This window comes from Phalacrocorax carbo, chromosome 7 (assembly GCF_963921805.1).
Source record: "Phalacrocorax carbo chromosome 7, bPhaCar2.1, whole genome shotgun sequence".
In the NCBI taxonomy this organism is placed as follows: Eukaryota; Metazoa; Chordata; class Aves; order Suliformes; family Phalacrocoracidae; genus Phalacrocorax; species Phalacrocorax carbo.
The window spans coordinates 17,532,844-17,560,013 of record NC_087519.1 but is presented as its reverse complement, the minus strand read 5'-3'; the positions used below and the strand labels follow the sequence as shown (position 1 = coordinate 17,560,013).

General features: G+C 36.0%; 1 protein-coding gene across 7 annotated transcripts in view; it reads right to left on the bottom strand.

Moving 5' to 3' along the window:
* Window positions 1-27,170, bottom strand: part of TJP1 (tight junction protein 1) — a 160,177-nt gene that overhangs the window by 130,556 nt on the left and 2,451 nt on the right. For all 7 annotated transcript variants that reach the window (XM_064456573.1, XM_064456570.1, XM_064456571.1 and 4 more), the window contains one exon: window positions 19,582-19,714. In XM_064456573.1, coding sequence (XP_064312643.1) covers window positions 19,582-19,714 — 133 coding nt within the window. The remainder of the gene's footprint in view (window positions 1-19,581; window positions 19,715-27,170) is intronic.

Sequence of the window (27,170 nt, the reverse complement as noted above, 5' to 3'; positions counted from 1 at the left end):
GTGCCTGCAGATCTGGTATACCCTAAGTAGTCTGTTAAAATTTAGCTACCCATACAGTTGCCCTACTGCATTCTCTTTTGCAAATGCCTGAGAGCACAAGTCCACAAAAGCACATTCCAAAAGACAAGGATGAAAAAATAAGTACGCATAAAAGCTTAACTCTCTGCTCTCTAACCCCTGTGTCAGATCTTTTCAAGAGAGACACCTCCGTTCACATCTGAGGGACGTATGATTACCAATAGCTCAAATTCCATATTAATGGAAGCAGTACTCTAACTTTTAAATTGTAACAATCCACTTCTGAGGATTCCCTTCTGATTCTTGGACATCAGAAAGAGTAGTCCAATCAATGGATTTAAAGGAAAGCTTTTAAAAGTGAAGCAAGATAGCACTAATGACGTCTTAACACTGTATGGCAATAAAAAGACAAAAACAGCAAAGTAAGATTAGAAGTAGGCATTGACAAAATTGAACTACAGGATTTCCATTCAAACTATGCTTTTTTTTTTCATTTTACTCTGCATTTATATTATTATTTGCAGTTTCCTTTCTGTTGAAGCAAGGAGTGAAGTGGTAGAGCAGCTGAAATAAAACCAATGAGATGGTAAAAGGTCCTTATCAAGCAAGATTCCTCACTTTGGCTCTAGATGCACCTACGTTTGTAAAGTGTGTTCACAGGGTTACAGATTTGCTGGGTGCTAACAAAGTAAAAAAATATTGCAATATATTGTTCCTTGGCATATTGAATGAATATAGAATGGAATCCTTTAAAACATTAAAAAACCTGAAGATAGCCAAGATAATTAAAACTTGTTGTGCAACCTGTGTTTTTCACAGGTTGTGCTGAGGCAGCATAGCAATGTTTTAGATATCTTGCCAAATACTCATCCTTAATGTGTGATGCACATTTTAGCCCAACATAAAATTATCATATTGGGTCAAAACCTGGCTATAAACAGAAGAATTTAAATAAATGGTTGGTTTTCACTATGACAATTAATTGCTCCATACTTCTGACTTAATCTCCTAGGAACAATGAGTAGTAGATTAAAAAAATACAGCCAGATGATATAAACCACCTGACAAGTCAGAACAAAAAATGCCATGAGAAGTTTCAGAAATCAAACAACCAAGCTGAACAGGCAACGTAAAGACAAATAAAACTTAATGCTCAAAAATATCAAGTAATGCAAACTAAAAAAAAGCTTAAAGGGTTATGAGAGTTCTAAATTAACTGTATTAAACCAAATACATTTCATGACTATTGACTTAACTGTAGAAAGCTCAGCAGAAACATCTGATCATTGGGCTAAAACATGGTAACACAATGTTAAGATACACAGGGAACCAGATGAAGAATAGCACTGATCACACTATCATTTCCTCAAAGAATCAGTGATGGATCTTCACTTGAATTCTAAGTTTATGTGTCATTCCTTCTAAAAGGGAACTGCAGAACCAGAGGAAAGATACAAGATTGCATAGAAAAATCTCTTTTATGAAAAAAGAGAAAGGACTGCAACTGGACAAACTGGTATATTCTCACAATGGGTATAATGACTATATTTTTGTCTCAAATTACCAGAAAGATTTAATAAATATCTGAATTTCCTAAAACCAGTTAAAAAACGCAACATAAAAACCCCAACATTTTAAAAATTCAGTTAAACTACAGAACTCATTGCCAGTGGAACATTTCAGGGCAGAAACTTTGTCTCTTCTCTGTTTATACAATATTGTCAATAGTTTTGAAAAAGATATTAAAACTTTGGCTTAAGGCCTAAGCTAATTTCTTTTGAAACAAAAGCAGCATGGAATTATTTAGGAGAAAGACTTTTATACCTATGCTTACTTGAAATATCTCCAGCATCTTGTTCTAGATGTTCTCACAGACAGGAAGTTGTAGTAATGTAATCAGTATGTTTCTTGTCATTTGCTACCCTCATTGTTATTAAGACTATGTAAATAGAGTATTTAATAGTTAGCAGAGATTGTACCTTTCCTTAGGGAGAAAGTGAGCATTTGCTAATGAACCTTACATAGACATTGTAACCCCAAATGCACCACAGTGTTCTGTACAAATTCCTTCTACCATTCTGTATGTACTGCAATGTACTTTGTAGTAGAGCAGTTCTAACTTGCAATATTACCACATTGCTCACTACCATTATAGCTTTCCCTTCTCTGCACATTCCTCCATTTTCAAAGAGAAAATTGTGACTGCACTGAAATTGGACAGGGAAAGCAGAGATGCAAACAGAGATGGACTGCTTCATGATGCTTTTCTGTTCAGTTTCTAGGGATGATGGAAAAGTAGATATTTGGAGATATGACCTCTTAAGTTTATTTTCCCATGTTACTACAGAACACATATGAAAGTACATGTATTCTGTAAGAAAATACATGACCAATATATGTGATTAGATAAAACAAGTTTATATTTCAGTCCAATGTATGAGAAAATGAATTAAAACATTTAGCATGCAGGGAGATGGACTTCAGCCAGCACAAGACAGGAGGAAGGGGATTCAAGCACTGAACATGGTGTGGGACAGTGAGAATTGGCATGGGGAAAAAGCAGGTAGGAGGCTAATTAGCAAAAGATTTGGAGAATGGGAGAAAATGCAGCACTATGAGAGAAGGGAAGTGGCCCTTACTAAGAAAATTGCAGTAGGCTTCCCCATGGAAATATTCCTACTTTTTTATAAAAATGCTTGTCCATGTGCTAACAAATCCTATTCATTTCTCAGATGCTACTTCTTTTCTGTGAGTAGATTATTTGTGATATAATAGATTTCCTGTCATGCACACAAGCATTCATTTGTAGTAGAAGCACCCTCTTCAAAAACTTTTTAATAGGATTCAGCATTAAGCTGTATTTGTGAGGTCTGTATGCCTTACTTAATGTCAACCTGTCTTACACAGGCAGATAAGTCTGCAAAGTTACAGGTGATATCAGATAAGATATAGTTTGTCCCATCATTTTTTCTAGCTGCTTTTCCTGCTTAGAACTTCATTTCTTCCTTGCATTCCAGCTGACACAGTAATACCATTTACATCACATTTAAGTTTAGCCTACATACAGTTGTGAAAAGACGGCTAGCCTAATTTAGACACTTAATTCCAGTTGTCAAAGCTGCACAGCGAAGGAATTGTCAAAAGTTCTGAAGTTTCCCTTGTCACTAAAAGCATAAGAAGATTAGCCTGGAAATGTGGAAAGCTTTAAAAAAAAAAAAAAAAACAAACAAGGAAGTGCAGCCTAGTGCACAAGCCACTATGCACCACTACTGTCGTATCATAGGGTATGGCTCAACTGCCTTCAATGGCAGGTTGTGAAAGCAACAACAGATGTGATACACTCTGTAACCTACCTCACATGATCCCTCACAGACTGTGATATTGGTGGTTCTTGGCAGGACAGTAAGCTTGGTATGGCTCTCCAAAAACAGATACAGGATTTTCTTACATGACTATTGAAGAAAAAATACTCAAACATCCAAAAAGGTCAAAAAGCCAAGTCAAGAGGGCTTAATTACAACATATTACTTGCTTTGCAAGTTCATTAGTTTGATTAACTGTATAAACTGAAAATCATAGCTAAGCAAAATGTGAGTAAGCAAGTCTCAGAAACTGTTCCTATGGGTCATGAAGGATTTCTTTACTGAAAATTAATCTAGCATATTTACAAAGTAAATTAAAAAATGTTTCAAAAAGGAGAAAATAGTGCATTGTGGTTAAAGTCTTTACCTTCATATCAAGACTGGCCCAGGACAGATCACCTGCACTTGAAAAGACTGCAGCTATATTACTTCTGGTACTGCTCTACCAATATTCAAACAGCTTTACCTCTAACTAAATTTCAGTGGCTAGTTTTTGGAGAAAAGCTACATGACTCCAAAAAGTGGTCTACAGGTGTTAAATACTACCTTATCTTTAATATCCTTTCAACACTGCTCTTTAGAGCTTGAGCTATCAGAACTATCTGAGCTCTGATATTCTAATAAAAATGACTGGAATTTTTTATTTGACATAATCTGATTTCATAACGCATCTTTGACATAAGACAATATTACCATATACTTTTCACCTTTTATTCAAATGCATTTTGATTAGTTTAATCAAAGAGTAGAATCCTTTGAGTGTCAGAATAATTTCTCTAAAATCTTGTCAAACCTTCAATCTCTAATTTAATAAAAACACAGTTTAGTGGGGTGCAGGTGCTTGGACCCTGCCAAGTTTTGCAGCTGATTCACCCTCATACCAAACACATCAAATCTTGCACGTATTTAGTTATTTCTGCTGACTCCTCCTAGTGACTAGATTAGACAGTTTTTCTTCACCCAAAAGAAGGCTGAAATCCTCAGTTTCTTCCAGTCCCCTTACATTACATAAGGGGCCCAGAGTAGTGCAGAGGGTCTGTCAGAGGCTTGAGACAGGTTCTTCGCAGCACCAGCACTAAGGGCAACGGCTGTAGGGCTGTGCACCTGCCACCCTGTACTGAGGGACCTGCTACTGAGGGGGCAGAAGCAAGGTGATGATGTGGGGACACAGCTCTGCAGAGTGCTGTCCCTAAGGACAGGACAAGGGCAGGTGACTGCAATTTTGAGACCACATGCAGGTTGACTCCAGCTGTGAAAGAGATGGTACAGTCTGGTTTGGTCAAGCAGCTGCTGTCAGTATGCTTTACTTCCCACTGCTTCTGCCCCTTCTCCTCAAAGCTGCACACCCTGTTTTTGGCGTATTTTCCTCCATCCTCTTGTCTGCTCACGTTTAGACTCCAAATTCCCTTCCCACTTCTACAGGAGGCACAGTCCCTGCCAACTCCTTACTTCTGGCCCTGCTCCCAGGCTTTCTGCCCCTGATTAAAGGATAAAAAAACCTCTAAAGGAGATCACACTTTCTTTACATAATCTATTTAATAATATTTTTCAAATAATTCAAAGCTAACTCTCATTCCTGAAAAGATCTCAAAAGGACTCTAATGACTTAAAAGACTAAAATCTGTGTTGAATTATTAAATACAAAGGATGATAAAACCCACTATTGTGGGCTTCCACAAATATACCCAAAATACCACAAATGCTGCCAAATTCAGTTAGTCTAAACTGTGAGTCATAAATGACTTAAAGGGCATAGGGTTTGGGTTCCTGTCACATTTTTTCGGTTCTGACAATTTTTTTGTCCTTTCTTATTTGAGCTTTTGGTATATACTATAACCAAGCTCTAAAGCTGCTCCCACAGTTACATAGGAGGGGAATCAATGAAAACCTTCCCCAGGAATAACTGAAAACACCCACACCACATACATCAAAAAGGTTGGACTAAAGTTAAAGTAAATGGCAACACCATACCACTGTGCAGCCCAGCTATGCACCCTACTGGTGTTTTCCAAAATTACTACGAAAATGCATTGTGCTAATCAAGAGGAAGATCTTGGTAGTTTTTAGATTCCATTCCATTTGGTTAAAAACCCCTTAAGTTAGGTATACATCCCTGCATTCATTTTATCAGTTTTATATACGGTATAAGGCAAAGATTATTTCTAATTGTACTGAAAAGTAGAAACAATCTAATTCATCTGCAGGAAAAGTAGCACAGACAATCTGGACTAGACTGGAGGCTCTGGAATTTTTTTTACTTCTTCAGGCTTTTAATCATAAGCAGCAAGGTAATTACTGCTGACTTCTGACTTGAGCCTACAAGACAGTTTACATAGCACATTTCTCTCAATGCCAGCTAAATTTTGGTAGAATTCCAAACCACATGTTGGTATTTTCCTTTATGTTCCTTAGCACCTCTTTAATCAGAAAGGCCCCAGAAACTCTTCTGGTACAAGAATGATTCCCCCATCCCCCAAGTATATCTAATAACAATAGTTGCTAAGATAACAACTCCTATTAATGTTAAGCATCTTCACAGGTAATGCTTAGATGCAATTATCTGTGGTTAAGTGGCATCCTAAAGCACTACCAAGATCAGGCCCACCCATTAGTCAGGGAGCATAAAAACTATCACTTAATGGGTCTCATTGTTCTCTTGGTCATCTTGTTCCTCATCAGCAAGGAACTGCCTGAGAACACGTCTTTGCACTCCAGAAAACAGGAACAGTTGCGTTAAAGAGGCAGCCACTTCTATTCTCAGATGTTCGGCTGAAATTGGTTTGCTTTCTCTGCACCATTACAAGTGAACACAGTGAACACAGTCCTGAGACTTAGGATTCCCACAATAATCTTAAAATAGAATGCTGTCTCCTCTAATATCACATTATGAACCATAAAAAAAATTATGACAGTTAATACTCAGAATTTTTCTTTTTTCAAAAAACAAGTGTCTTTTAAAAGAACTATTAATCTCAGTCTTCTTCCTCTCAAATGTACTTGATTTCACTCAAGGTGTTTCCTCGATGCTCTTTCTACTAACATTCAGCCTTTAAACAAACATTCCAGACTGTCCTTTGGGTACAAATACACTGGTTGAGTTTCCTCCCACATGTTCCCCTACAGCACATTCGTTTTGTTCAATCCCACATTTATCCTGCTCCTTCTGGTCTGCCAACAACCTTTCTTTTCAAATGAGCTCCAGTTTAATATCCTTGTACACATTTTTCCCCAATGATGGGACACTGAGTATCCACTTCCACCTTTAATTAGAGCAGCCACACAAGAGGCAGTACAGGTGTCCATGTTTTAACACCAGAGTAACTACAGGCTCTGACAAAAAGTTATTTCAGGACAAATCCAGCTCAATTTGCTGAATAATTAATATTTTAGGATGTTTGCATGAAAGTGAAGAGGCAGAAGAGCAAACACTTGAAAGAGTTATATGCAGTTCCTTGCTTCAGATAAAATTAGGGGAGCCCAAACTATCACTATGGTGATAAGCCATCTGTACCTTTTTAATTTTAATTGATATATCTGCACTACTGGGTTTTTTTTAAAACACATTTTAATGTATTTGATGCTTAGAGAATTGAATCTTCTATGTTTCTAAAACATTTGGTACAGTGGGACTCTGATGCTAACAGGGTGTTTTAAGTACTAACATAATATAAATAGTAAGAACCACAAAAAATGAAAATGAAAACAAGAAACAACACAGCTGTGCAAACATTAATGTAAAAGCCACTGCAACCCTTCAGGAAGGGAAATCATTAAGGGACAAAATATAACGGCAGATCTTCAGCTGGTCTTTCTGGAAATCATGAAGTACAATCTAGTCAAGGATATCCCAATGCCTCATCCCAAACCTGCATAAAGTGTTAGTCCCACCAATTTATCACAGAATCACAGGTTGGAAGGGACCTCAGGGATCATCTAGTCCAACCTTTCTAGGAAGAGCAGAGTCTAAACAAGATGGCCCAGCACCCTGTCCAGATGACTCTTGAAGGTGTCCAACGTGGCCGAGTCAACCACTTCCCTGGGGAGATTACTCCAATGAACGAATTTATCGAAGATCCTTTTTAAAGGTATGGTCTGAAAAAAACACAGTCTCCATACTGAAAATCCCAAATTACCAGAAGAATCAGAAAGTTTATAAGAAAGATTCCTGCTGGCAGGGAGCTACCTATAATGCTTTGCTGATAACTTACACTTGCAATTGCTGCCCATACCAGTGTACCTTCTCAAGACAGTATGTGTCAGCAGATGATGTATAACACTGCAAATACTGTGTTACCACTTTTGTGAGCACTCCAGAGAGTGCAGGCACCATTCTAAGCACTATCTGAAATGGAAAAGTTTGCAGTGGTAGAAAAAAGAAATGAAGCTCCTGCCAGGGAATTTTAGATGTTTGCGATGAATTCCAACAAATCTTCCTGACTCATCCATTATCTTCCTGGGTTTGCACTCATACTAAAAAATGGACTGGTTTCCATCCCAAATTGTATTTCTTTGTGTACGCATCTTATAGCCCCAAGATTCCCTCACAGAACACACAGCAGGAGATCTGAATCCAAGAAACAGACGCTTCAGAGGAGATTAATAATACAAATATGAGATTAAAACTACAGGATGCAAAACTTTTGGATAAATGCAACACTTTCCTGGGCATGTGTCTAAACTCATTCTAGTTTGACTGTGAACATACAGAAGAATTTCTACAAAGTGGAGAAATGAAGGCAGGTCAGCTATGGGTGCTTGCATCCCTGAATTGCTATTGCTTTGTGAGTACTTGATTTGGTAGTAATGAACCACATATCCAAAGTTATTTTGTTACACTGCCCAAAACTGTTGCCAGTTAATGTAGAGGAAATACTGCATGCAGCTACTGGAAAGATCTTTCAGTAAGGTGGTACAATATGGTAAAGCCTGATTCAGGACGCCCCTACATTACCCTCTAGATAGAGAAAGGAAAAGCCGTTTATTTCTCTGGTCATGCAAACACTGGTAGATAACCAAGTAAGTGAGAACTTGGTTAATGTGGTCAACCAAGTTTCACAGGGATTCCATGTTTAAGAATAAAAGAATATAGAGTGCATATCCAGTTATAAATTGTGAAAAGCTTTCATGCAGCTGTTGAGGGATTGCTCATTTGGGAGCTCACATCCTTATCTCGTTATCGTAAATGAATCATGATTTCACAAAGCAGTGTTTTACTGTCCACATGTAAAAAGTACACCTAAAAAGGTGCAGCTGAAGTGCTGCCTGGTCACTTCAGGCAGCATCCAACTTTGATGTATGTGAATTCACCATCATCTTATTCTACATTCATCAGTCAGGTCAAAGAATAAGACATGCTGGCTTCCTAAGAAGGGGAGAAAACTAACTGTGTCTGTAGTTATGTTATATGACGTCCACATTACACTGGAATATGTGACTTCATTATTTTCCCTTTATCTGAAGAACTGCAGAAAACCTCACTGGAAAGCGTATCGCTCAGACTTGAGTATTGCCTATTTCTAACTTACCTTCAGACCAGGTTCAGAAAGCACTCTCTGGTTTCTGAACATTTGGGCAGCTCCAAGACCATATCTCCTCCTTGCTAATTTTTTGTCTTCTTTGTCATCAACAACCTTTCAGCCCCCCTCCCCTGGGCCATCCTCAAGGGCAATGAAAGGCAACACAGTATACAGCTGGAGGAAGTCAGTAGATATAAAAAGTTAAATGTCAAATCTTCATAAAAATACAAACACTTATTATTTACCTTCCTATTCATGCAGTGGCATTCACCACAGTGAGAATAGGATATGTACTTTTCAAATTCTCTAGCTCTGAGGGGTGCTAGGTAAGTATAGCAATAGTGCAGCCAAGATTGCTAAATTTATTATAGGAGCCTGTGATCCCAAGAGTATATTGCTAACAACAGTGCCAAATATCCAAAGTCATCCGCTCTTTAGAGGTTATTCAGTCCTGTATGCTTCCTCACAGAATACTGCAGAGCAATAAGCAAATGCATATTATATGAATGGGAGAAGCAAGCTGCTCTTCTTAGATATAGACAGGCAACAAACATCCAATATTTCTTTGAAAAATCAAGGAATACCATGCCAGAGAACAAAAAGAACATCTGTGCCAAGAGAAAACAGAATCTCTGTGAACTAAAAGTGTCTTTGTTTCTTCAAGACCAATGAGCTAGCCCACGCTAACTGCCCTATTCCATTAATGCATTCTAACTCTTTTTTCAGTCTAAGCACAGCTTATAAACAATTTGTTTTCCATTCAAAGCCCCAGACTTCAAATATAAACAATTTCTTTGGACTAAAAACCCCCAACATTCTACTAGAAGTTTGCTATGACACTTTTGCAAATTCACACAGTCTGTATTCCAAGGTGCTTACAATTAATCTTTTTTATTTTATTTTGCAGTTAGGTTGAAGACTTATGTGTTGGGTGGAATGTACTTCATTTTCAACTCTCAATGCACAGAATTGTATTTCCATTATTTTAACAATGTTTTCTTTCTTTTTAATATTTTTCCCAGTGCCTGCAGCAAAGCCTTTTGCTACAGCCCATATTTCAATATCTTTTTTGACTGCTGAGAGTATCCTGTCAATTCTTCTACATTAGTACTGGTGCATCCTCTTAAAATAAACCATCTGGTAAAGGCAAATTGCTTTGTTCCCTGCCTGGGCACACTCCTCAGACATTCGGATGACAAAGATGGGGAAAGGCCTAGACAGAGAATTAATTGGAGTGGTGAAGAATGTTTTTAAAAAAGCAATATTTCACTTGAGTGATGAATGACATATTCCTGAGCACCCACTGGAACTTCCAGAGAGCAAAGAAAAGAGTTGGTAAAAGCAGTCCTTGACAGAGTGACGATGACATTTTACAACTGTTGTTGAAGGACTGCCTGTTTAGGGGTCAGGTCCTGCTCTTAGAGATGCTTGCAACTGGCAGAGACAGGTGTAATTTTGACAGTCAGAGTTTAGTCAACAAAACTCAAAAATGTATGTACAGAACATGCTGACAAAAAGTGACCTTAACCAGTATAATTTTGCATATTAAATGCAATGTGCATGCATGTGTGTATGTATTTTTTAATATATTTTATATAGGCAGATATGCATAACAGCATCTGGATAGCAGTGGATAACCTTGAGCGAGGCTGAGTTTAAAAAGATATATTCTGCAGCTGTTTAGCAACTCACACCATCTTCTCATCTCTCTGTGTAACTAAAAAGACCTTCTTCAAACTGTAAAGAAAGAAATATAACCCAGTGCTGTAAAATACCGCCTTTGAGTGTTCTGCCAGCAGTTCTGACTGGAATATCTAAGTCACAGTTATGGAATACTTAATACTATGGATTAATATTTCTTCTTTTGTAACTTAAGAAAAAAATAATTTCAAAGACCTTCTAATGAGGCCAAACAGATTTCAAGATCTTGCTCAGCTTGCTTCTCAGCTTCTCCTTTAGTATTTGATTAAGTGCTTCTTTGGGCTTATCAAAACAAAACTGGGTATGGCTGCAACATTTGCAGACATTCTGTCTGCATAATTTACAAATAAATTTGTACCTAGTGCTCTGGAAAACTCCAGAATTACCTTCATATCAAGCTGGTCAGTCTGACTGAAATAATGCTTGGTGAGAAGACCAACACAAGGGCACTTTAAGAGAATCCCACTTAGTAAAAAGCTCATTGCTTAAAACTCTTGAAAACCTGAAGACCTTAATTATAACTGTGGCTGTTGTCTTTGTGCATAAGTTAGGAAGATACTCTGATTTTTCACATAGATCAATTCCTGTATTTCAAGAAGAAAATATTCTTCTCATTTCACTGCCCAAACTAGTTTTAAGTGTGTGGAAAATAGTAATATTCTCATCCTTAACCAGAAAGGTTCCTGCAGTATTGGCAGTCACAGATCAAGAGATCCTGTTTCTGAGACAGTAACATAAACTAAGTGCCTGAAGGTCACGGGAAACATTTCCATTATTTCTATGGAAAAAGTAGTAGGAACAATTTCTGCCCCCACCAAACACTACATTCTGAGGCTGACTGTACTTGCATTATAGGATCGTTATAATTTCCATTAAATTATTATATCTTTGCAGACTGGCCAATGATGCCCACATTCACAAATGTATTTCATGACAGAAAATTCCGAGCAGCTTTTCCAAAAAAACAAAAAGCACGTACTTTTTTTCAAGAACAAAACCCAAATTTTAAAGACCATTAGAATTAATCACTCAGAAATTCTGGTTTCCGAGGGGAAAAATGTTCTGGTAAGACAAAAAAATTGGCAAAAAAACCTACACCAAAACAAACCCCCCAAAACCAAGAACCTAATAAAAATATTAAAACAAATGTGCTACTAGAATTCTCAGCATATATATTCTAACAACATATTTGAAAAGCCACTCATACTGACACTCCTGTTATTTGCTATTTTTAAGCACAAGGCTAAGAGCCTGCAACAAAATTGTTGCAGTCTTTGTTTCCTCATATATAACCAGTCTGCCTCTCTGAGCACAACAGTGGGAAAAGGTCAAACAAATAAAATCTATCAATAACAGGAAAATAGATTTAGCAATATGATATTAACTTTTACTCTAGAAATTAACAAGTGAAGAATTTCTGGCATGAAAGATAAGTGTGCTTAGACTCAAAAAACAGTTTAGATTCACTCACATAAAGTTTTTTGGGACAGAAACAATTATTCCCTACATAAATATGTAATACTTAACAAAATACTAAGGTATCTAGTCTATATCAATAAACATTGGTTTTCAGAGAAAAAAATAGATTAGCATTTACATAATTTGTATGAATGTTATTCTTTTCCCTGAGTCATTCCATCAAATTACTTTAATATTACATTGATCATCATGTAGATGCATACAGAATCCAGTTCAGCAATTAAGACATTCAAGGGAGCTCACAGTGGTACCTCAAAAACAGAGACAGTGGTCATTCTCTACTTCCTTGGATCCCTGGGATAGTCAAAGGGCAAACAATTTGACCTTCATCCTGCCTGGGGCTTCAGTTCACTGGAAGGTAACTGCATGTGCACCATAATATTGAGACTGAATACCTTAAGCCAGCATCCTGCACAACCACACAAGAGAGATCTGATATTATATTGTTTAAAGACACACAATGGCGTACATATCTTTTGATGTTTTCTTAGGAAACGAGAGACCTGAAAAGTCACAATCATATGTAAAGTATGATGGTGGTAAAGTAATCAAGCAGGTCTTACTTGAGCAAATGCCAAAGAGAATTCCAGTACAGTTCCATCTGCCCCAATTCATAATGCCATTTTGAGAAGAAATAAAAATAATCTTAAAAATGCACTCACTTGAACACACATTTCTAATTAAAATAAAATGTAAATACAGTTGCTGATATAATGACTGTTAGGGAGTTAACATCCTTGGTAGATTTAAACTGGAGTGCTGAATTTATTCAGAAACAAACCAATCAGTCTGAATCAATTCAGAAACTCAAATCAAGGTCAATCACAATTTAAAATTTAGCAAATGAAATTATTTGTTCATTTACGATTAATGTCCTTAGGTTAATCTTAAGGCTGCATAAGCTTCACCTAGTTTTACGCTTGAGACTTAATACTTTGCCTCAACATTTATAATATTCTTATATAAAACTTTGGATTTTTTTTTTAATAAAAAGCAAGATGACAGAATAAACAATGCTGAAAATATACGCCTCTTTCCCAGAGGAGTTGTAATCTTGGATCAAAAGCCTGCAGTTTTTTCTTTCCATCAGTATTAGATTTCAACATTTGTTCCAATTAAAATCTTTTTTTTAAAAAGATTTTTTTCTCTGTATTTAAAACTCTTAAATATATATGTTAAAACCAGTAATACGTTTTCTGCATTGTTTTCTATGTATTCAACCAATGAAATACAAAAGAAAGACGTAAAGTATTTTCGTTAACTATAAAATGTTTTAATTTGTTAACAATTTTTTTTTAAAGCTTTTAAACTATCTTAGGTAAAACAAACTGGCCAAAACTGGCTTTACTATATAAGGTCAGTGTTGTGTTCATATATCCATCAATAGATTAAATTAATAATATTATAATAAATAAGTCACAGTATAACAAAAATATTGTGAAGCAAGTCTAAGCTACTATAGAGGATTTAATTCTCAGAAACAGCTGCGTAATAACCACACTTCTCTGAACAGTAACAAATTAAGGGCATTCACAAGACTCCAGATGTGCTAATGAATTCTTCCTTCCACATCTACAGAGATGATCAAAATACCTGCAGGACTTTTTACAGAGTGTCAGTGTTTTTATGCCTCCATCCTAAGAAATAAATCTGATACATATAATTTGTGTTATTATTCATTTATCATTTTACTAGCTTACAAACACACACTCAGTTTAAAATACTCAGCAGGAAAAATTAAGACAAACATAAGTATACAATCAGAACAATATTATTTATTAAAGAAAAAAAACACAGAAACACCAACAAAAGAAAACAAAAAGGGGGAAAAAAACTCACAACCCCAAACTAGAGAATAATATCTACCACCTCAGAAGCCATTTATAAGATGAGTCAAAGGGAAGGTGAATTTGGGTAAGACTAAGTAAAATAGAAACTGCAATAAATCCATGCTTTTCAGTACAGACTAGATTACCTTGCTCAGCAATATGCTCTTGGAACTAGTTAAGCAGTATAGTACAGTATCCTCTTCTGGTCACTAGATTTTTTTTTTCACTGGTGGGCATGTGATTAATCACAGCAACAATCACCCAATGTACTTGTAAGGACATTTCAAATGACAAATGGATTCTTCAGCCTGCCGTATACTTTAAAACCCTACCAAATAGATTGGGGAAGTGAAATAAGGATGTAATAACAAACATCCTGGAAGTTAATCACTGAAGCCTCTAAACAGTCTTGAAACTTTATTACAAACTATAAAGCAGGTGAAACTCCTAGTAACAACAGCCACAGAAAAAAAAGGTACAAACAGTCACTCACAGCTGCTTTCAGAGCACTCTGGTGCACATGCACCTCCTTGCACATACAGCATGCTGGGCACACACTTATCTCCACAGAGAGCATTTGAGGTCAACCACTCCATCCTGCTAATGAGAGCAGGCAAGCACAGAGAGAGTCATACCCACTCAATGGCATACTACTTACTACAGTGAACAAGAAATTAGTGTTATAGGTGAAAATGTGCATCCCCTATCTAAAAAAGAAAATAAATAATACATTAGCTAGTTCTCACTTTCTGATTATCTCTTCCTTTGTTGCCTCTTCCATTTTGTCGTGCATTCCACAGTGCTTTATTCAGACCGCCTTTTGTACTGGGTCGTCTCTCTTTTCCCTTCTTTTGGAGGAGAACCTCCCACCCTACCCCACCCTACTGTGTTACTTTTGTTATTTTGCATGCTCACATCCACTGACCTCTACACAGTAGTACCCCATGACTCCAGCCAAATTCACTTCATTGTCAGTACATGGTGGGAAGAGGCAAAACAATGCATCTCAAAAAGGTAAGACTAGAAAGGAATGGAAGGGGGGGGGGGGAGGGGGGAGGCTCAATTTCTATAACGTTTTGCAAAATTATTCCTTGGAATTCCACACCGATGCAAGCAGAAGTACACTGGATGTTATCTACTTCACTATGATTGTAGGTTAACGGACAACTTGCCGTGTGCATGTTTTTTGAGAGCAGGCTAGCACCACCTGCCTCCAGAAAATATGCAGAACTGGACTTATTAATATCATAAATAACTGCAGTGCTCTGATTTCTGAGGAGAGCAGCTTTTTCCACAATGGCTGATTTTAGGAGGAAAGTGTTATGTCCATATTCCTTTAAACATATAGTTTTCAAGATGCTCATCTTAGTTATTTCTAGAGTCCAATCAAAGAATCACAATACTAAAAATTAAAATGATATCTTAGACATTCCATCACTGTTGAAGTTCATAGACAAGCTCCTTATAAATGCTTTCAACAAAGCCTCCCTGCTGTCATTCCCACAAAACACCATCACTGTCTTGCAGGGAAAGAAGAGAACAATTTCTCTGCATCTATGCATTGTAGGGGTGGTCAATGTTTGTAATGCTATGAGCCATCTGTCATATGGTCAGCAACCACAAGATCAGATCCCTTCATACACGCAGAGCTGTCATATAGACTCCCAAGGTAGTTTACACACAAATGAGAACAACTCCCCTACAGCCTTAGTGTTCTATCACGTAGAGCAGTCCCAAACTGTACCTGTATCCCAATGTGACCTTCAGAAGCCCTAGGCTGGTGCAGCATTTGAACAGCTTGAGAGCCGTATGCAGCTAAAGAATAAAAGTTAGTCACATCTTACCTATTGTTATAAATAGCTTATAAGGTCCTTGAGAATAAACACTTTGTGATTGCACAAAGCCTAGTACAACAAAATCCCTGTTGATGAATTGGATTCAGAAGTGCTACTGCTATACAGGGTGGCCTGTGCAAGCCAGAGTTTGTTTCAGTATAATAAACATTAAAATACGGAGGTAATGAACATTAGTACGATAAGCTCATTCTACAAGGTACTATGTGTTCCACATCTTTCTCTGAGAACTGATAATCCTATTCTTTCTCTTTTCTCCCAAGTTTTCTGCAGTGTGGAATGACAGTTCTGCAATATCTCTGGTTTACCAATATCCAATTTAAAAAAAAAAAAATCTGTATTTTTTAAATGTGTGCCACTAAAGCTGAGTATTTCAAGGGCTAATATCTGGGGAAGCATAACATCAAGAATACTCCTTAAAGAACTAAAAGGCAATGAAACAGATTTTACTTAGTTTGTGGGAACAGGTCCTAATCTGACTAAGTGGTAGCACTAATACATGGAGAGGATAACAAAAAGGATGAAAGTAGTTGAAGACTGATACACATTTTAAGGGAGCTGCTGTACTATCACCCTGTGGCTTAATATTATTTCACCACTTTATCTTCTCACATTCTATCTTAGCAAAAGAGTAACCAGAAGCATCACTATTACAAACCCCAGTATCACCCACTTACAATAGCAGAGGTACCACTAAGAAATAAAACTCAGATTTTGTCAGCAATCCTGCAGACCCCCAACATTTGTAATCAGGGAGAACTTACACTGCGTAAAAGGATGTTAATTATACTACAGCATGAGCCAGCTGTGAGATGGTAACACAGGTATGTAATGCACCAACCAGGAGTTGTGTGCTTTGACAGCCTTTCAAAATATGGAGGCTTGCAATAAGTCATTGCAGCAGCAGGCCATCCAGTTATGAGGTTTTATAGGCAAAGACCTCTCTAGCATTCTTAGGCACATCATCCACACTAAGAGCTCCAAGTATAACTAAAAGCCATTAATATCACAAACCAGATTTTATTAACTGTGGTAAACAAGAAACTTGGCAGCATCGTGTCTCAGACAACCCTCAGAAGGCATCTGTGGTACTCCCTCCAAGTCACTATTTGGCCTCTGCTGAAATTTTCCACATACAGTAGGCTCTTCACTGGTTATCTCCTCCCTTGCAAAGAATAACCCCATTTTTTAATCAGCCTCCCAGCTTAAAGCAGTTCCTGCAACTTATCCCTTGACATAGCTGAAGTCACAGTGAAGTAGTAAATACAGTATTTTTGTGCACTGAATTTTTTGTATATGCATATTGCATGGCAATCCAGAACTTTCCCACTGGGGACACATCTCTTCATGCTTGGAGAAAAGAAGGTATAACTTATTTTTTATGTCTTTCTGCTGTTAGGATTTGTCCTCAGTAAGAATTTGCTTAGTGACAGGGAGCAAAAGGTTTACAAAAAAGATCAGTTTGGGATGCACATAGGCATTACTTTAAAATTAAATCCAGTAATATTCAGAATTATTAATGGATCTCAATCTCACTACATGATGAAGAAAACCAACAGTTTACTGGATGATCAATTTACTTTTCATGTTTTTTGTACATAAGATGGATACACTGCAGCATAACACAGTTGTAAAAAGAAAGCTTTGAAAAGCTCTTTCCCCTCATTGTATAAAGAATTTCTCACTTCTACTAAATCTTTTATTTTCAGTTTTATTCTATCTGGCAGGCCTGAGCTTTCTTACTAGAAAAAGATCATTAACATGAAAAACATTCAGTCCTGAGAGCTCTCTGGAAAGATTTAGGCATACTAATTTCCTCAATTATTTCTTTAGACTTATTTTTAATCATAATTTTAAAACAATAAAAGTAACATTATTTAATACCAAGAAATATTTCAGTGTGACTCTAAATTACGTAGCAGCAAGAAAATCCACATTTATAACTTTCTGTGCTTAGCTATTTAAACTTGTATCATCTTTTAACATGACACCTCAGAGTAAAAAGTGAGCTTCCTTGCCTGATCCTAATTATCAATACTTCGCTATTGATGTATGAATTTATACATATACATATTCTACACAATTGTATGCTACGGCTACAGACATGCCCCATTATCATCTGTCCCAAATATCTTTGCAAAGGTTCTACAGCGTGCAAGATATTCCTTTTACCTTTGGCTTTTTCTTTGAAGGCCCCAAGAGTAGAGATAGATTTAGATAAAACTCCTTAATAGGACCACAAAGATGAAGCCCCATATAGCACAAGCTAAAATTATTGTTTCAGCAATCTCATTCCCTAGGGGAATTTTTAGCCTTCAGGACAGTAATGATTACACCGATTACCACTGCGGTGACAACAGTTTGCATAGACCTACCAAAACTAGTTTTAAATTAGGCAGTGCGAGTTACTGACAGGATAGAACTGAGCACAGGCTCACTGCACACATCTTACCCCAGCTATGGAACCCAACTTTGCGGTACCTGCACTGCTAGAAGTATCTGGACACCATGTGATACACTAAATCTCAAATCCTTGCTACTAATTTAATTACTTCCTTAATCAGCAAACAAGCTCTTTGTCCCAAAGATAGCACTACAAGACTTAGAAACAAAACAGTCCTGAGAAAAAAAATACTGCTTCTGCTGTTGGTATCATGTATAAAAACATCACACCGAATGATACAGTATACTCAAACCATTGTTTTGCTTTAGATAACGATGTTTCTCCAAATTGCATTTGAATATTTTAGTTACATTGTTTATATTAGCATGTAATGCCAGACAATACCTTCACATCGCTATTGACTTTTACGTTTCAAAGACAGCATGTTTCCTATCTCTTTCATCTTCATATTTGATAACCAATTTATAATTCAACATATTCTTTGACTTTTTTAGTATTTCAAAACTACATTATATTCATTTATCAAAATACTATTTGTTTTGGCCAAATTCCTCGCTGTTAGGTGAGAGGTATATTTTCTAATCGTTTTTCAGTAAAGAATTTTTGAAAACATATTGTGTTTGACTAATTCTAAGATTTTGTAAATAGTATAAATAGCAGGAAATCTACCCTCCATGTTCCATACTCTTCCACAGTAACAATTTCTTTTCTTCCATTATTTCAAGCAAACAACTCCTCCTGAATAAAAGGTTGTGTAAAAAAAAATTCCAGCTAAATCTCTAAAGCACCACCTATACAAATTCTTTGAAACCATGATCACACTGAATTTTCTGAAAATGTAAGACAAATATATCTACACCCAAACCAAAGAGAAGAAAATCAGTACATATCAGTACCACTTAATTGTAGTAAGATGTCATCTGTGATATTACCTTTTAAGTGCTATAAGCTCACACATCTTTAGGAACATCTGTTTCCTTTTTCTAGTATACTGGTCGTATTATAGCCATATATAACTAAAATAGTTTTGTGGGTTTTGTAAAAAATAATCTATTTTGCTTTAAATGCAACTTCCAAAATCTAAATATAAAACTAGAATTTGAAAACATATTTCATTTTTCATATTTACTCCATTTCCAGTTCATTTCTACATCTTATGCAGGTGGCAATATTAAAATCTGACATAAAAATTTATGTCTAATGTTTGCTGAAGAAAACCATAGTTATGCATTACTGATTATACAAGCGACATCACTGTTCTTAACATTTGGCAGTGTAGAACTGCAATTACAACATCATTAAGTACAATACCTTTTCTAATTCTGACAAGGAGATAAACCCAGTGCAAGAGGGAGAACTGCTTTATTAGCAAGATCCTCCTAACTTTATATAGGATAAATGTAAATATATGGTACTTACAGTGAATTCACAGAAATCAATGCTATCCAGACTTTTGCTTCTGTGTATTCTCCCTTTTATTCTTCTTAAAGACGGCTTTCCCTGACTTACACTACAGGTAGCACCATTGGGATTTTCAGAAGATGGAGTTACCCTGCCAAACAAAGACAGCCACATATCAGAGAAAAAATATATGTTTTTATTGAATACATTTCCTTAAAGTAAAAAATGTACAAAGGAAAAAACAATGCTGTGCTACACAAAGGAATGCCATTCCAAGTTTTAGTTTTCAATCGTTAAGTGGCAAAATAACACCACAAGTGTCTGTGGAAATCTAGCTCCCATCAAGTCCACCACTTCTTGCAGATTTAGTCAAAACCATATCATAGTCATCGTTTTTGTACAGAAGTGAGAAGTTTCAGAAAAAGGACAGATTACAGAAAAATATATCTAACTTCTGAAAAGTTAAAAGGAATATTTTTCTCTATTAATTCAGTGAGAAACTGAGTCCTGTGATATATGTTGATGGCTGTCAGTTAAATCAGCAGGAGCCTGGCAGCATTTGGCTTTTGAACTTTTCCAGTCAGAGTGCTAACCGTACTTCAGCTATCCTGACCATGAATAACTGTGAACAATAATGAAATTAATAGGATCTATTATAGGAGTAACATACTAAGGAACTACACTTTATAAGGTCTTTCATCACGTTGTCATCTACAGAGTCCTAAGGGGAGTCCATAACTAAAACACTTCGAGTATGCAATCCATATTTCAAGGAGCTTGTTTGAAGTTGCTAATGAGTAGAAGTAAGCGGGGTTAACCATTAACCAAATGTATTAAGGTTTGTAAGGTCAATATTTTAAATGCAAAATAGTCTTTAGTCAGTCTGGCACCACATTAGAAAAAGGAAAACTGCATTTCAGCAAATATGCTCACCAAGAATCACCTAAAAATGCAGAATTCTTAACGTGCAGATTTACACCTGTTTCATGTAATTTCTCACCTGCAGCCACAAGAAACTTCAAAAACTAGCTTAAATGAGAAACAATGTGCATCTTTTTTGCATTTCCCAAGACTTTGGACAGTTCAGTGTTTTCCTCTGTAACCATTGAGATCCCTCTAATGAAAAACCTTTAAGTACATGTTCTAGGTTCTTCTACTTAGAATTAATGGCTTTGGTATGTACATAAATTTAAAAAAAAAAAAAAAAAGAAAAAGAAAGGTGGAGATGTCTTACACATATGCTGACATCACCAAAAAAGGCCATTGCATAGAGTGGGCCACATAAACACTTGAAATACAAAATTGAAAGTACAAAACACAATAACCACAGGCTGAATACACTTTTTTGATCAGTGAGACTCCTAGGTCTACACGACCTCATAATCAGGATTAAAGGTCAAAATGCATGTTTGTAGGATGCTAGGGAAAAAAAAGTTGCAATAAATAAACTTGAAAAACAGTTCTTTTCAAATTTCTTATTCCATTTATAAAGATAAAGCCCTTCTCTTTTTTTGTTGATTTACTGTCATTACCAAATGTGTATTTTCTTTTCAGATGCCTGAATTTGTTGGTTTTTAAACAGGCAGACATACACACACATAAAACAGCTTGGTGTATTTCTCTTGATAATATAGTAATTTGTTTTAGATTTTTTCCCCTTGAGTTAATTTACTGCCAACTTTTAACTGCAAAGATAAATAAAATCTCCACTGAAAACAATACTATAATATTCAGACATTTTAATTTCATCATACACTTCCCGCTGAAACTGCACCAGATTTTTTTTTGTATAATTATATGTGGATTAAAGTCTGAGAAACATGTCCAGCTACTGCATTTAACATATTTGTTCACAGAACAGAAACTGCAAAAACACCACAGATGCCCTGCTAAAATGGCTTAAAGAATTACCAAGACAAATTTCCAAAGAAAGACAATGCTCAGTCTCAACTCTTTTTCCACAAACAGGGAGTGACATTTATGGTGACAGTGCATTTCTGTGATATGAATGCATCTTCTGTTACCAAGCTCTCCAAACATCTCTGATAAGTTAATCCAAATGTGCGTAACCAAGTGTATTCTGAATCCAAGTCAAATGCAGCCATTGGAGCCCAGAGAGATCCACTGTTTCAGTACAGTTAGAGGTCTGTATTTATTCTCTGTCCAGAAAATCTTTGAGGGCTGCCTAGTTCATTACTTATCACTTGGGTCAATAAATCTTCACTTGCACCTGTGGCAAATTAACAGCTTAGTATGTTAGACTACTTCCTTATATTTTATACAAAAATTTTTAAACAGCTGTAAGCTGCACTGAGTTTTTTTAATTTTAAACTTCATTGCAAACCACTTACTCCAGGGCCTTACCTTTAAAGGTGGATTTCTTTAAGTTTTTTTAATGTTTTCTGATACTGAGAAGCCTTTGTAAGAAAATAAAGTAAAATAAGAAAAACCTTATGTGAAAGAAAAATAAAAATGATGGGCTAATCAAAGTTATGTAGTTTTAAAAAACTAAACTAATGATAAGTTTTGAAGGCCCTTCCACTTAGAGGCTCCACTCTTTAAAGCCACTTGAAAAAATGAACTTGCTGCCTCTGGAATCCATCCATTATTTCGTTCCAGTGGAGAATAAATTATGGCTATTACCTGTTAGCTTCTGAGATTCAGAAAAATGCTTTTAAAATTTAACTTTAATTTAAGCTTTCAAAATATAATTTTAGAGGAAGAAATACTACAATTGAAAGATTCCCTTCAATCCTTTATAAAATCATTAATTTCCAGGTGCCTCTACAAGAAAATAAAGTATTATTTAACCAACCAAAGAAAAAACCAATCAATATCGTTACTGGGAATCTGCAAGCTTTGCACCGTATTGTGCACCAAAGGAAGGATACAAAGGCAAGATATCCATACTGACAGAATCATGGGGTTTTGACTCTATGATTGATGAGGAAACTTTAGGACAGGTGCAAAGAAATTAAATATCAGCTTCTCCAGTGCCTCTACTACTCCTACAGTTTTAGCAAAGAGAAGCAATAACAGACCTGAGGCAGACGTGGATCTATTTCACCCCATCTTCTCAGAACGCTGGATGCAGTAACGAAACTCAAGAATCCACTTCCAGTAACACTCATGCACTACTGCAACAGTAACTCTTTCAAGAACTAGAAATTTCCACAAGGAATACAACTCAAAAGTTAAGGCTATAAAGTTGCAAGATAAGCACTTGTGTCAGCTTCAGTGAGTCCAAATTCATGAGGCAAGGTCTGAAGTGTTTGAGTTTAACTTGAAACTAAATTATTCAAGAATCTGAATAACAGTGTTTTAAAATCCTTCTCACTTTTAAATCTTGCTTTGTGCTCTCAAAGTGTTCATTCAGAGGAACAGTTTATTCTTTTAAAATGAATACTGAAACTATAATGCAATATTCTATGGTTCTAGCATCTGAGCCCTAGGTTTTAAAAAATATTTTTTTAAATTATTCATTAAATTTACTACATCTTTTATTTGTATTGCTTAATTAATAGAAAATTAATAAGTGAATTGCTAAGTCACTGGCTGTAGTACAAGCATCAGGGGGATAGAGGAATTATCACAGGTTAAAGAAGAAAGATTAGTAAGAGCCCTTTCAAAATGTCTGCAGCTCATCAACTACTTCAGGGCAAGTACTCTTGAATCAAAGCCTAAGAATGATATGTTCAAGGCAGTCTAGAGGTTTAAAAAGGAGAGTGTAGCATCAAGATCTTTGATGGAAGTGAACAATTCAGGATGCCTTATTTGAAATATGCTGTTTCTGTTCAAAGAATGTGTTTAAGATTCTGGAAACATAACACCTTTCTAATGGAGCTTATCACGGGAAGCCTAAATTAAGGCACCCCAATTCATTAACTTTTGGAAATTTTAGTGAAGTAAATTTGGGCCATTTTGAAAATCCCACGTGGAGCTTGAGGCCCTTGTCGGTCTTATATTATCCACAGTTCTTACAACAGTTCCATTGACCTTGACTGGTTTCCGACCATATATCACATTACACAACCATGACTCTAAATTATTTCTCTAGTTTGTAAAATAAGCAAAAACCTTAAAACTTTCAGTATCTGTGTTCCACTGACAAACATGCTAGCCTAACCAAATGCTATGCAACAGTGACTTCAAGGTGCAGTGGCACATCAAAGACTTAATACACTTCATAACATCATTAGATGGAATGTATATTGCATAATATTTTTATTAACAAAAACCTGTATTTATAGTCTGCTTGAACATAATTACGATTTATAACAACCTTCAATATTACCTAACATGTTTTTTGTAGTTAAATTTTGTCTGAAATGGCTGTCATGTTATTTGCTAGACAGACCACTTGGATTGAACACTGTTTAAAAACTTTTAAAAATACCTTCTTGTTTAGTGATTAGAGTTCTGAAAAATTTTATAAAAGGCAATATCAGAATACTTAAAAAACAAGTCTTGCAATGACATATTTTCTGTATTTGTTTTCCGAGTATAGTATTAATGCTAGGGTTAATGCAGAGAGGACAAGTTTTTGACCACTGTTCGCCTCGACAAGAGTTATAATGGTGACATAATTATTACACATTTCATATACTGCAGGTTGTCTGCCTGTCTTATAAAAAAAACATTTAGGTACTTCTAGCAAATTATTATTATAAATAGTTCCACAACATTTAAGTTAAACATCTTCAAAACTTCTGCCTCTAGTAGTTACACAGATCTCAGCTGAGGGATGTATAAAATTTCCATATGTCCTCCCATTAAAAGACAGAAAGTGAGGATGTCAGCTGGGCTTAGCTGAATGTGATCAGTATGCATTCTGGCTCAAACATAAGGGTGGAAAAGCTGAAACTTACTCCCACAGATCAGATTGGAAGACCTAACAGTCATAGTTGCTCAATATTAATATTTGTTTGGAAAAAAAAAGGTAAATTTTAAACAATGACTAGTGACACTGAACAGTCAACTGCTTATGTTAAATTCTTGTGCACCTCTGCAAATATATTCAGTTCTAAGCACAGTACCCTGCCTTCACCAGAAAAAGTATTAATTAATTTGCAACATTAATAAATCCTTACAACAGGATAAACTGAAATTGTTATCCTCATTTCAAAAAAATATTAACAGCAATCAAGATGGAAAACATCTATTCTGGTGATCTGCAGTTTTCCACATAGTTCTGTAAAGCTACCCAAAAGGTTCAGTCTTTGATGCTTTCTTTCTCCTACACTAAAGTGCATTTTCCATTATTTGATTATTCTAAATATGACTGTACTTAGAACAAAAAAAATCGGCACTTCTTTCCCTAGGGATTGTCCTCATGATAAAACAGGCATCCTTCATTATAAGCCTGGACTTCAACATCCAAGCCCCAACCTAGAGACAAAGAATCAGAGTCAACAAAGCTTTTAGGCTGGTGCTTAACTCCAGACTTGCTGGTCACTCCTCACTAATTTCAAGTAAGTTTACTCCTATGCTTTAAAATAAATGTGCCTGTGCAATATCTTAGAGGAAGAACCTAACATTTAACATCAAGGCTTCTATAGCACACATTCTTTTAACAGTAGCACCAAACAAGGGAATTGGATCCTGTCAAAATGCAAATTCTGTAGTGCATTGCATCTGCATTCTTTTCTGTAACCTAGATTGCCTCAGGCAACTACCAATCATTCTTAAAAGATGCAGGAAGTGTAAATATGGAATAGTCTCAGCCATTTCCATAATATTCTTCACTCTGAAAACATCACTAATAAGACATGAAATAAAATAAGACATGAAATAAGATGAAAACATCACTAATAAGACTTTTTGTCTTATTTCATGACTCTGTGCTCCCTTACACCAAGGGGAGCATAGGGGAAGTAAACCAAAGCAGAGACAAATGCTGTAAGAAACAGAAGTGAATATTAGTGAGAAGAGTTATTAGAGCTGCTAGACCATGCTGTTCCTTTTTGTTTCATTGGTTTTCGTTTTGCTTGCTCCTACTCCTTGCAGCAGAGAAACATAATATTCAGTGTGAAAGGAAATTATGGCCTACTTGTGTAGTTTGCCTTAATTATGTGATTTAGCATTGACCTATTGTAAAAGCATTGAGGTTGCACATATTGGGATGTCAGTAAAAAAATAAAAAGAGTCAGTTTACTCTTTTAAGGTGCCCCCAGGTCAGTAGTTAGTTCTTCTTGAGCACTTAACAAATGTGAGTCCCTGTTGCACTCTACCTGTACTAGCAGCCTTACAGCAGAGTGTTTTGTATCCAAATACTGTTCCCCCAGCAAGATGATAAAAACATCCTACTCATCTTATTTAGGTTTCTACACATTAGATTACAATGCCACACAAACATAGGAAAGGGTCTGAATCAGCAGTTCAGGCCTCCAGCAGCTTCCTCCACCACCAGGTCCAAAACTCTCCTGCCCCAAGTAAACCTCATCATAAAATGATCAAGCTCCCCATTAAACACAAGTTTCTGGCTCCAGCACTTCCCACTGCAAGCTCATGGCATAGCTTCCTTCTGTTTGTTTAGTTGTGTGTTTTATTTGCAGCTACTTTATACCAATTTATTCTTAATCCATCATGAGACTTTGGTGTCCATCTTCTTTGTTTTCATTTGTAGCCCTACTTTCATGCATCACAGCATAGGACTTACATTGCAGGAGGCAGAGAAAATTGGAGTGACAGATGCTCTATAAAGAAATAAAACATTGCTGTTACCTTTTTCATTTTCTTTCTGGAGGATTCAGGTGGATTATCTCTACCAACAAAAGTATGGGTATTTTAACCCTTTTTTATTTAATTACATCTTTGCTTCCACTTACAATACATATTAACACATCAAAGAATTTATAAATCTTATCGGTTAAGCAGAATGTTGGAAATTTTCAAAAGTAATAAAAATAGATTAAAAAGCAAACTCTGATTATAGACTGACTTGATTTATACATTTTCTTTAGGTATTTTTGAGATTTCCAGCAATACAGTACTGGAATACACCTTTGTTTTACATGTTGGAAATATACACTAATATTACAATGATTTTAGTAACAGCAACATACTCGGTCTAATAATGCATTAGGAAAATCTGAGTATTTGATACAGGCTATGCACAGGTAAGAAAAATTAACATGACAAAGTATCCTTAAGCATTTCTCTGAATGCATCAGAAAATAGTATTTCACCCACGAGCATAAATTCTATCCATACAGATAACACCTAATGCTATTAAAGTTCTCAAAGGAAATGTGACTACATAATCGCATGCCGCCTATTAATAAGAATATCCCAGAGACATGCTTTCAAATGCTCAAGTAATTCATATATCTCTCTAAAAAAAATTCTTAACACTCTTAGACAACTAAACCTTCACACAGCACTGCATCACAGCAACATGATGTCAAGTTACATGCTTATAGTATGTATTAGTGGGGATCAACTATATTGGTTTGCTGTACCTCAAAAAGCACAGAATCCCACCATGAAACTAATCAATACAGAGCTGATCTAACTCCAACTAAAGACAAGAAGTAGGGGTTGAATCGGGTCCTTTCCAACTTAAAGTACACAAATACAGATAGCTTCACTGTAACATGCCAGCAAAG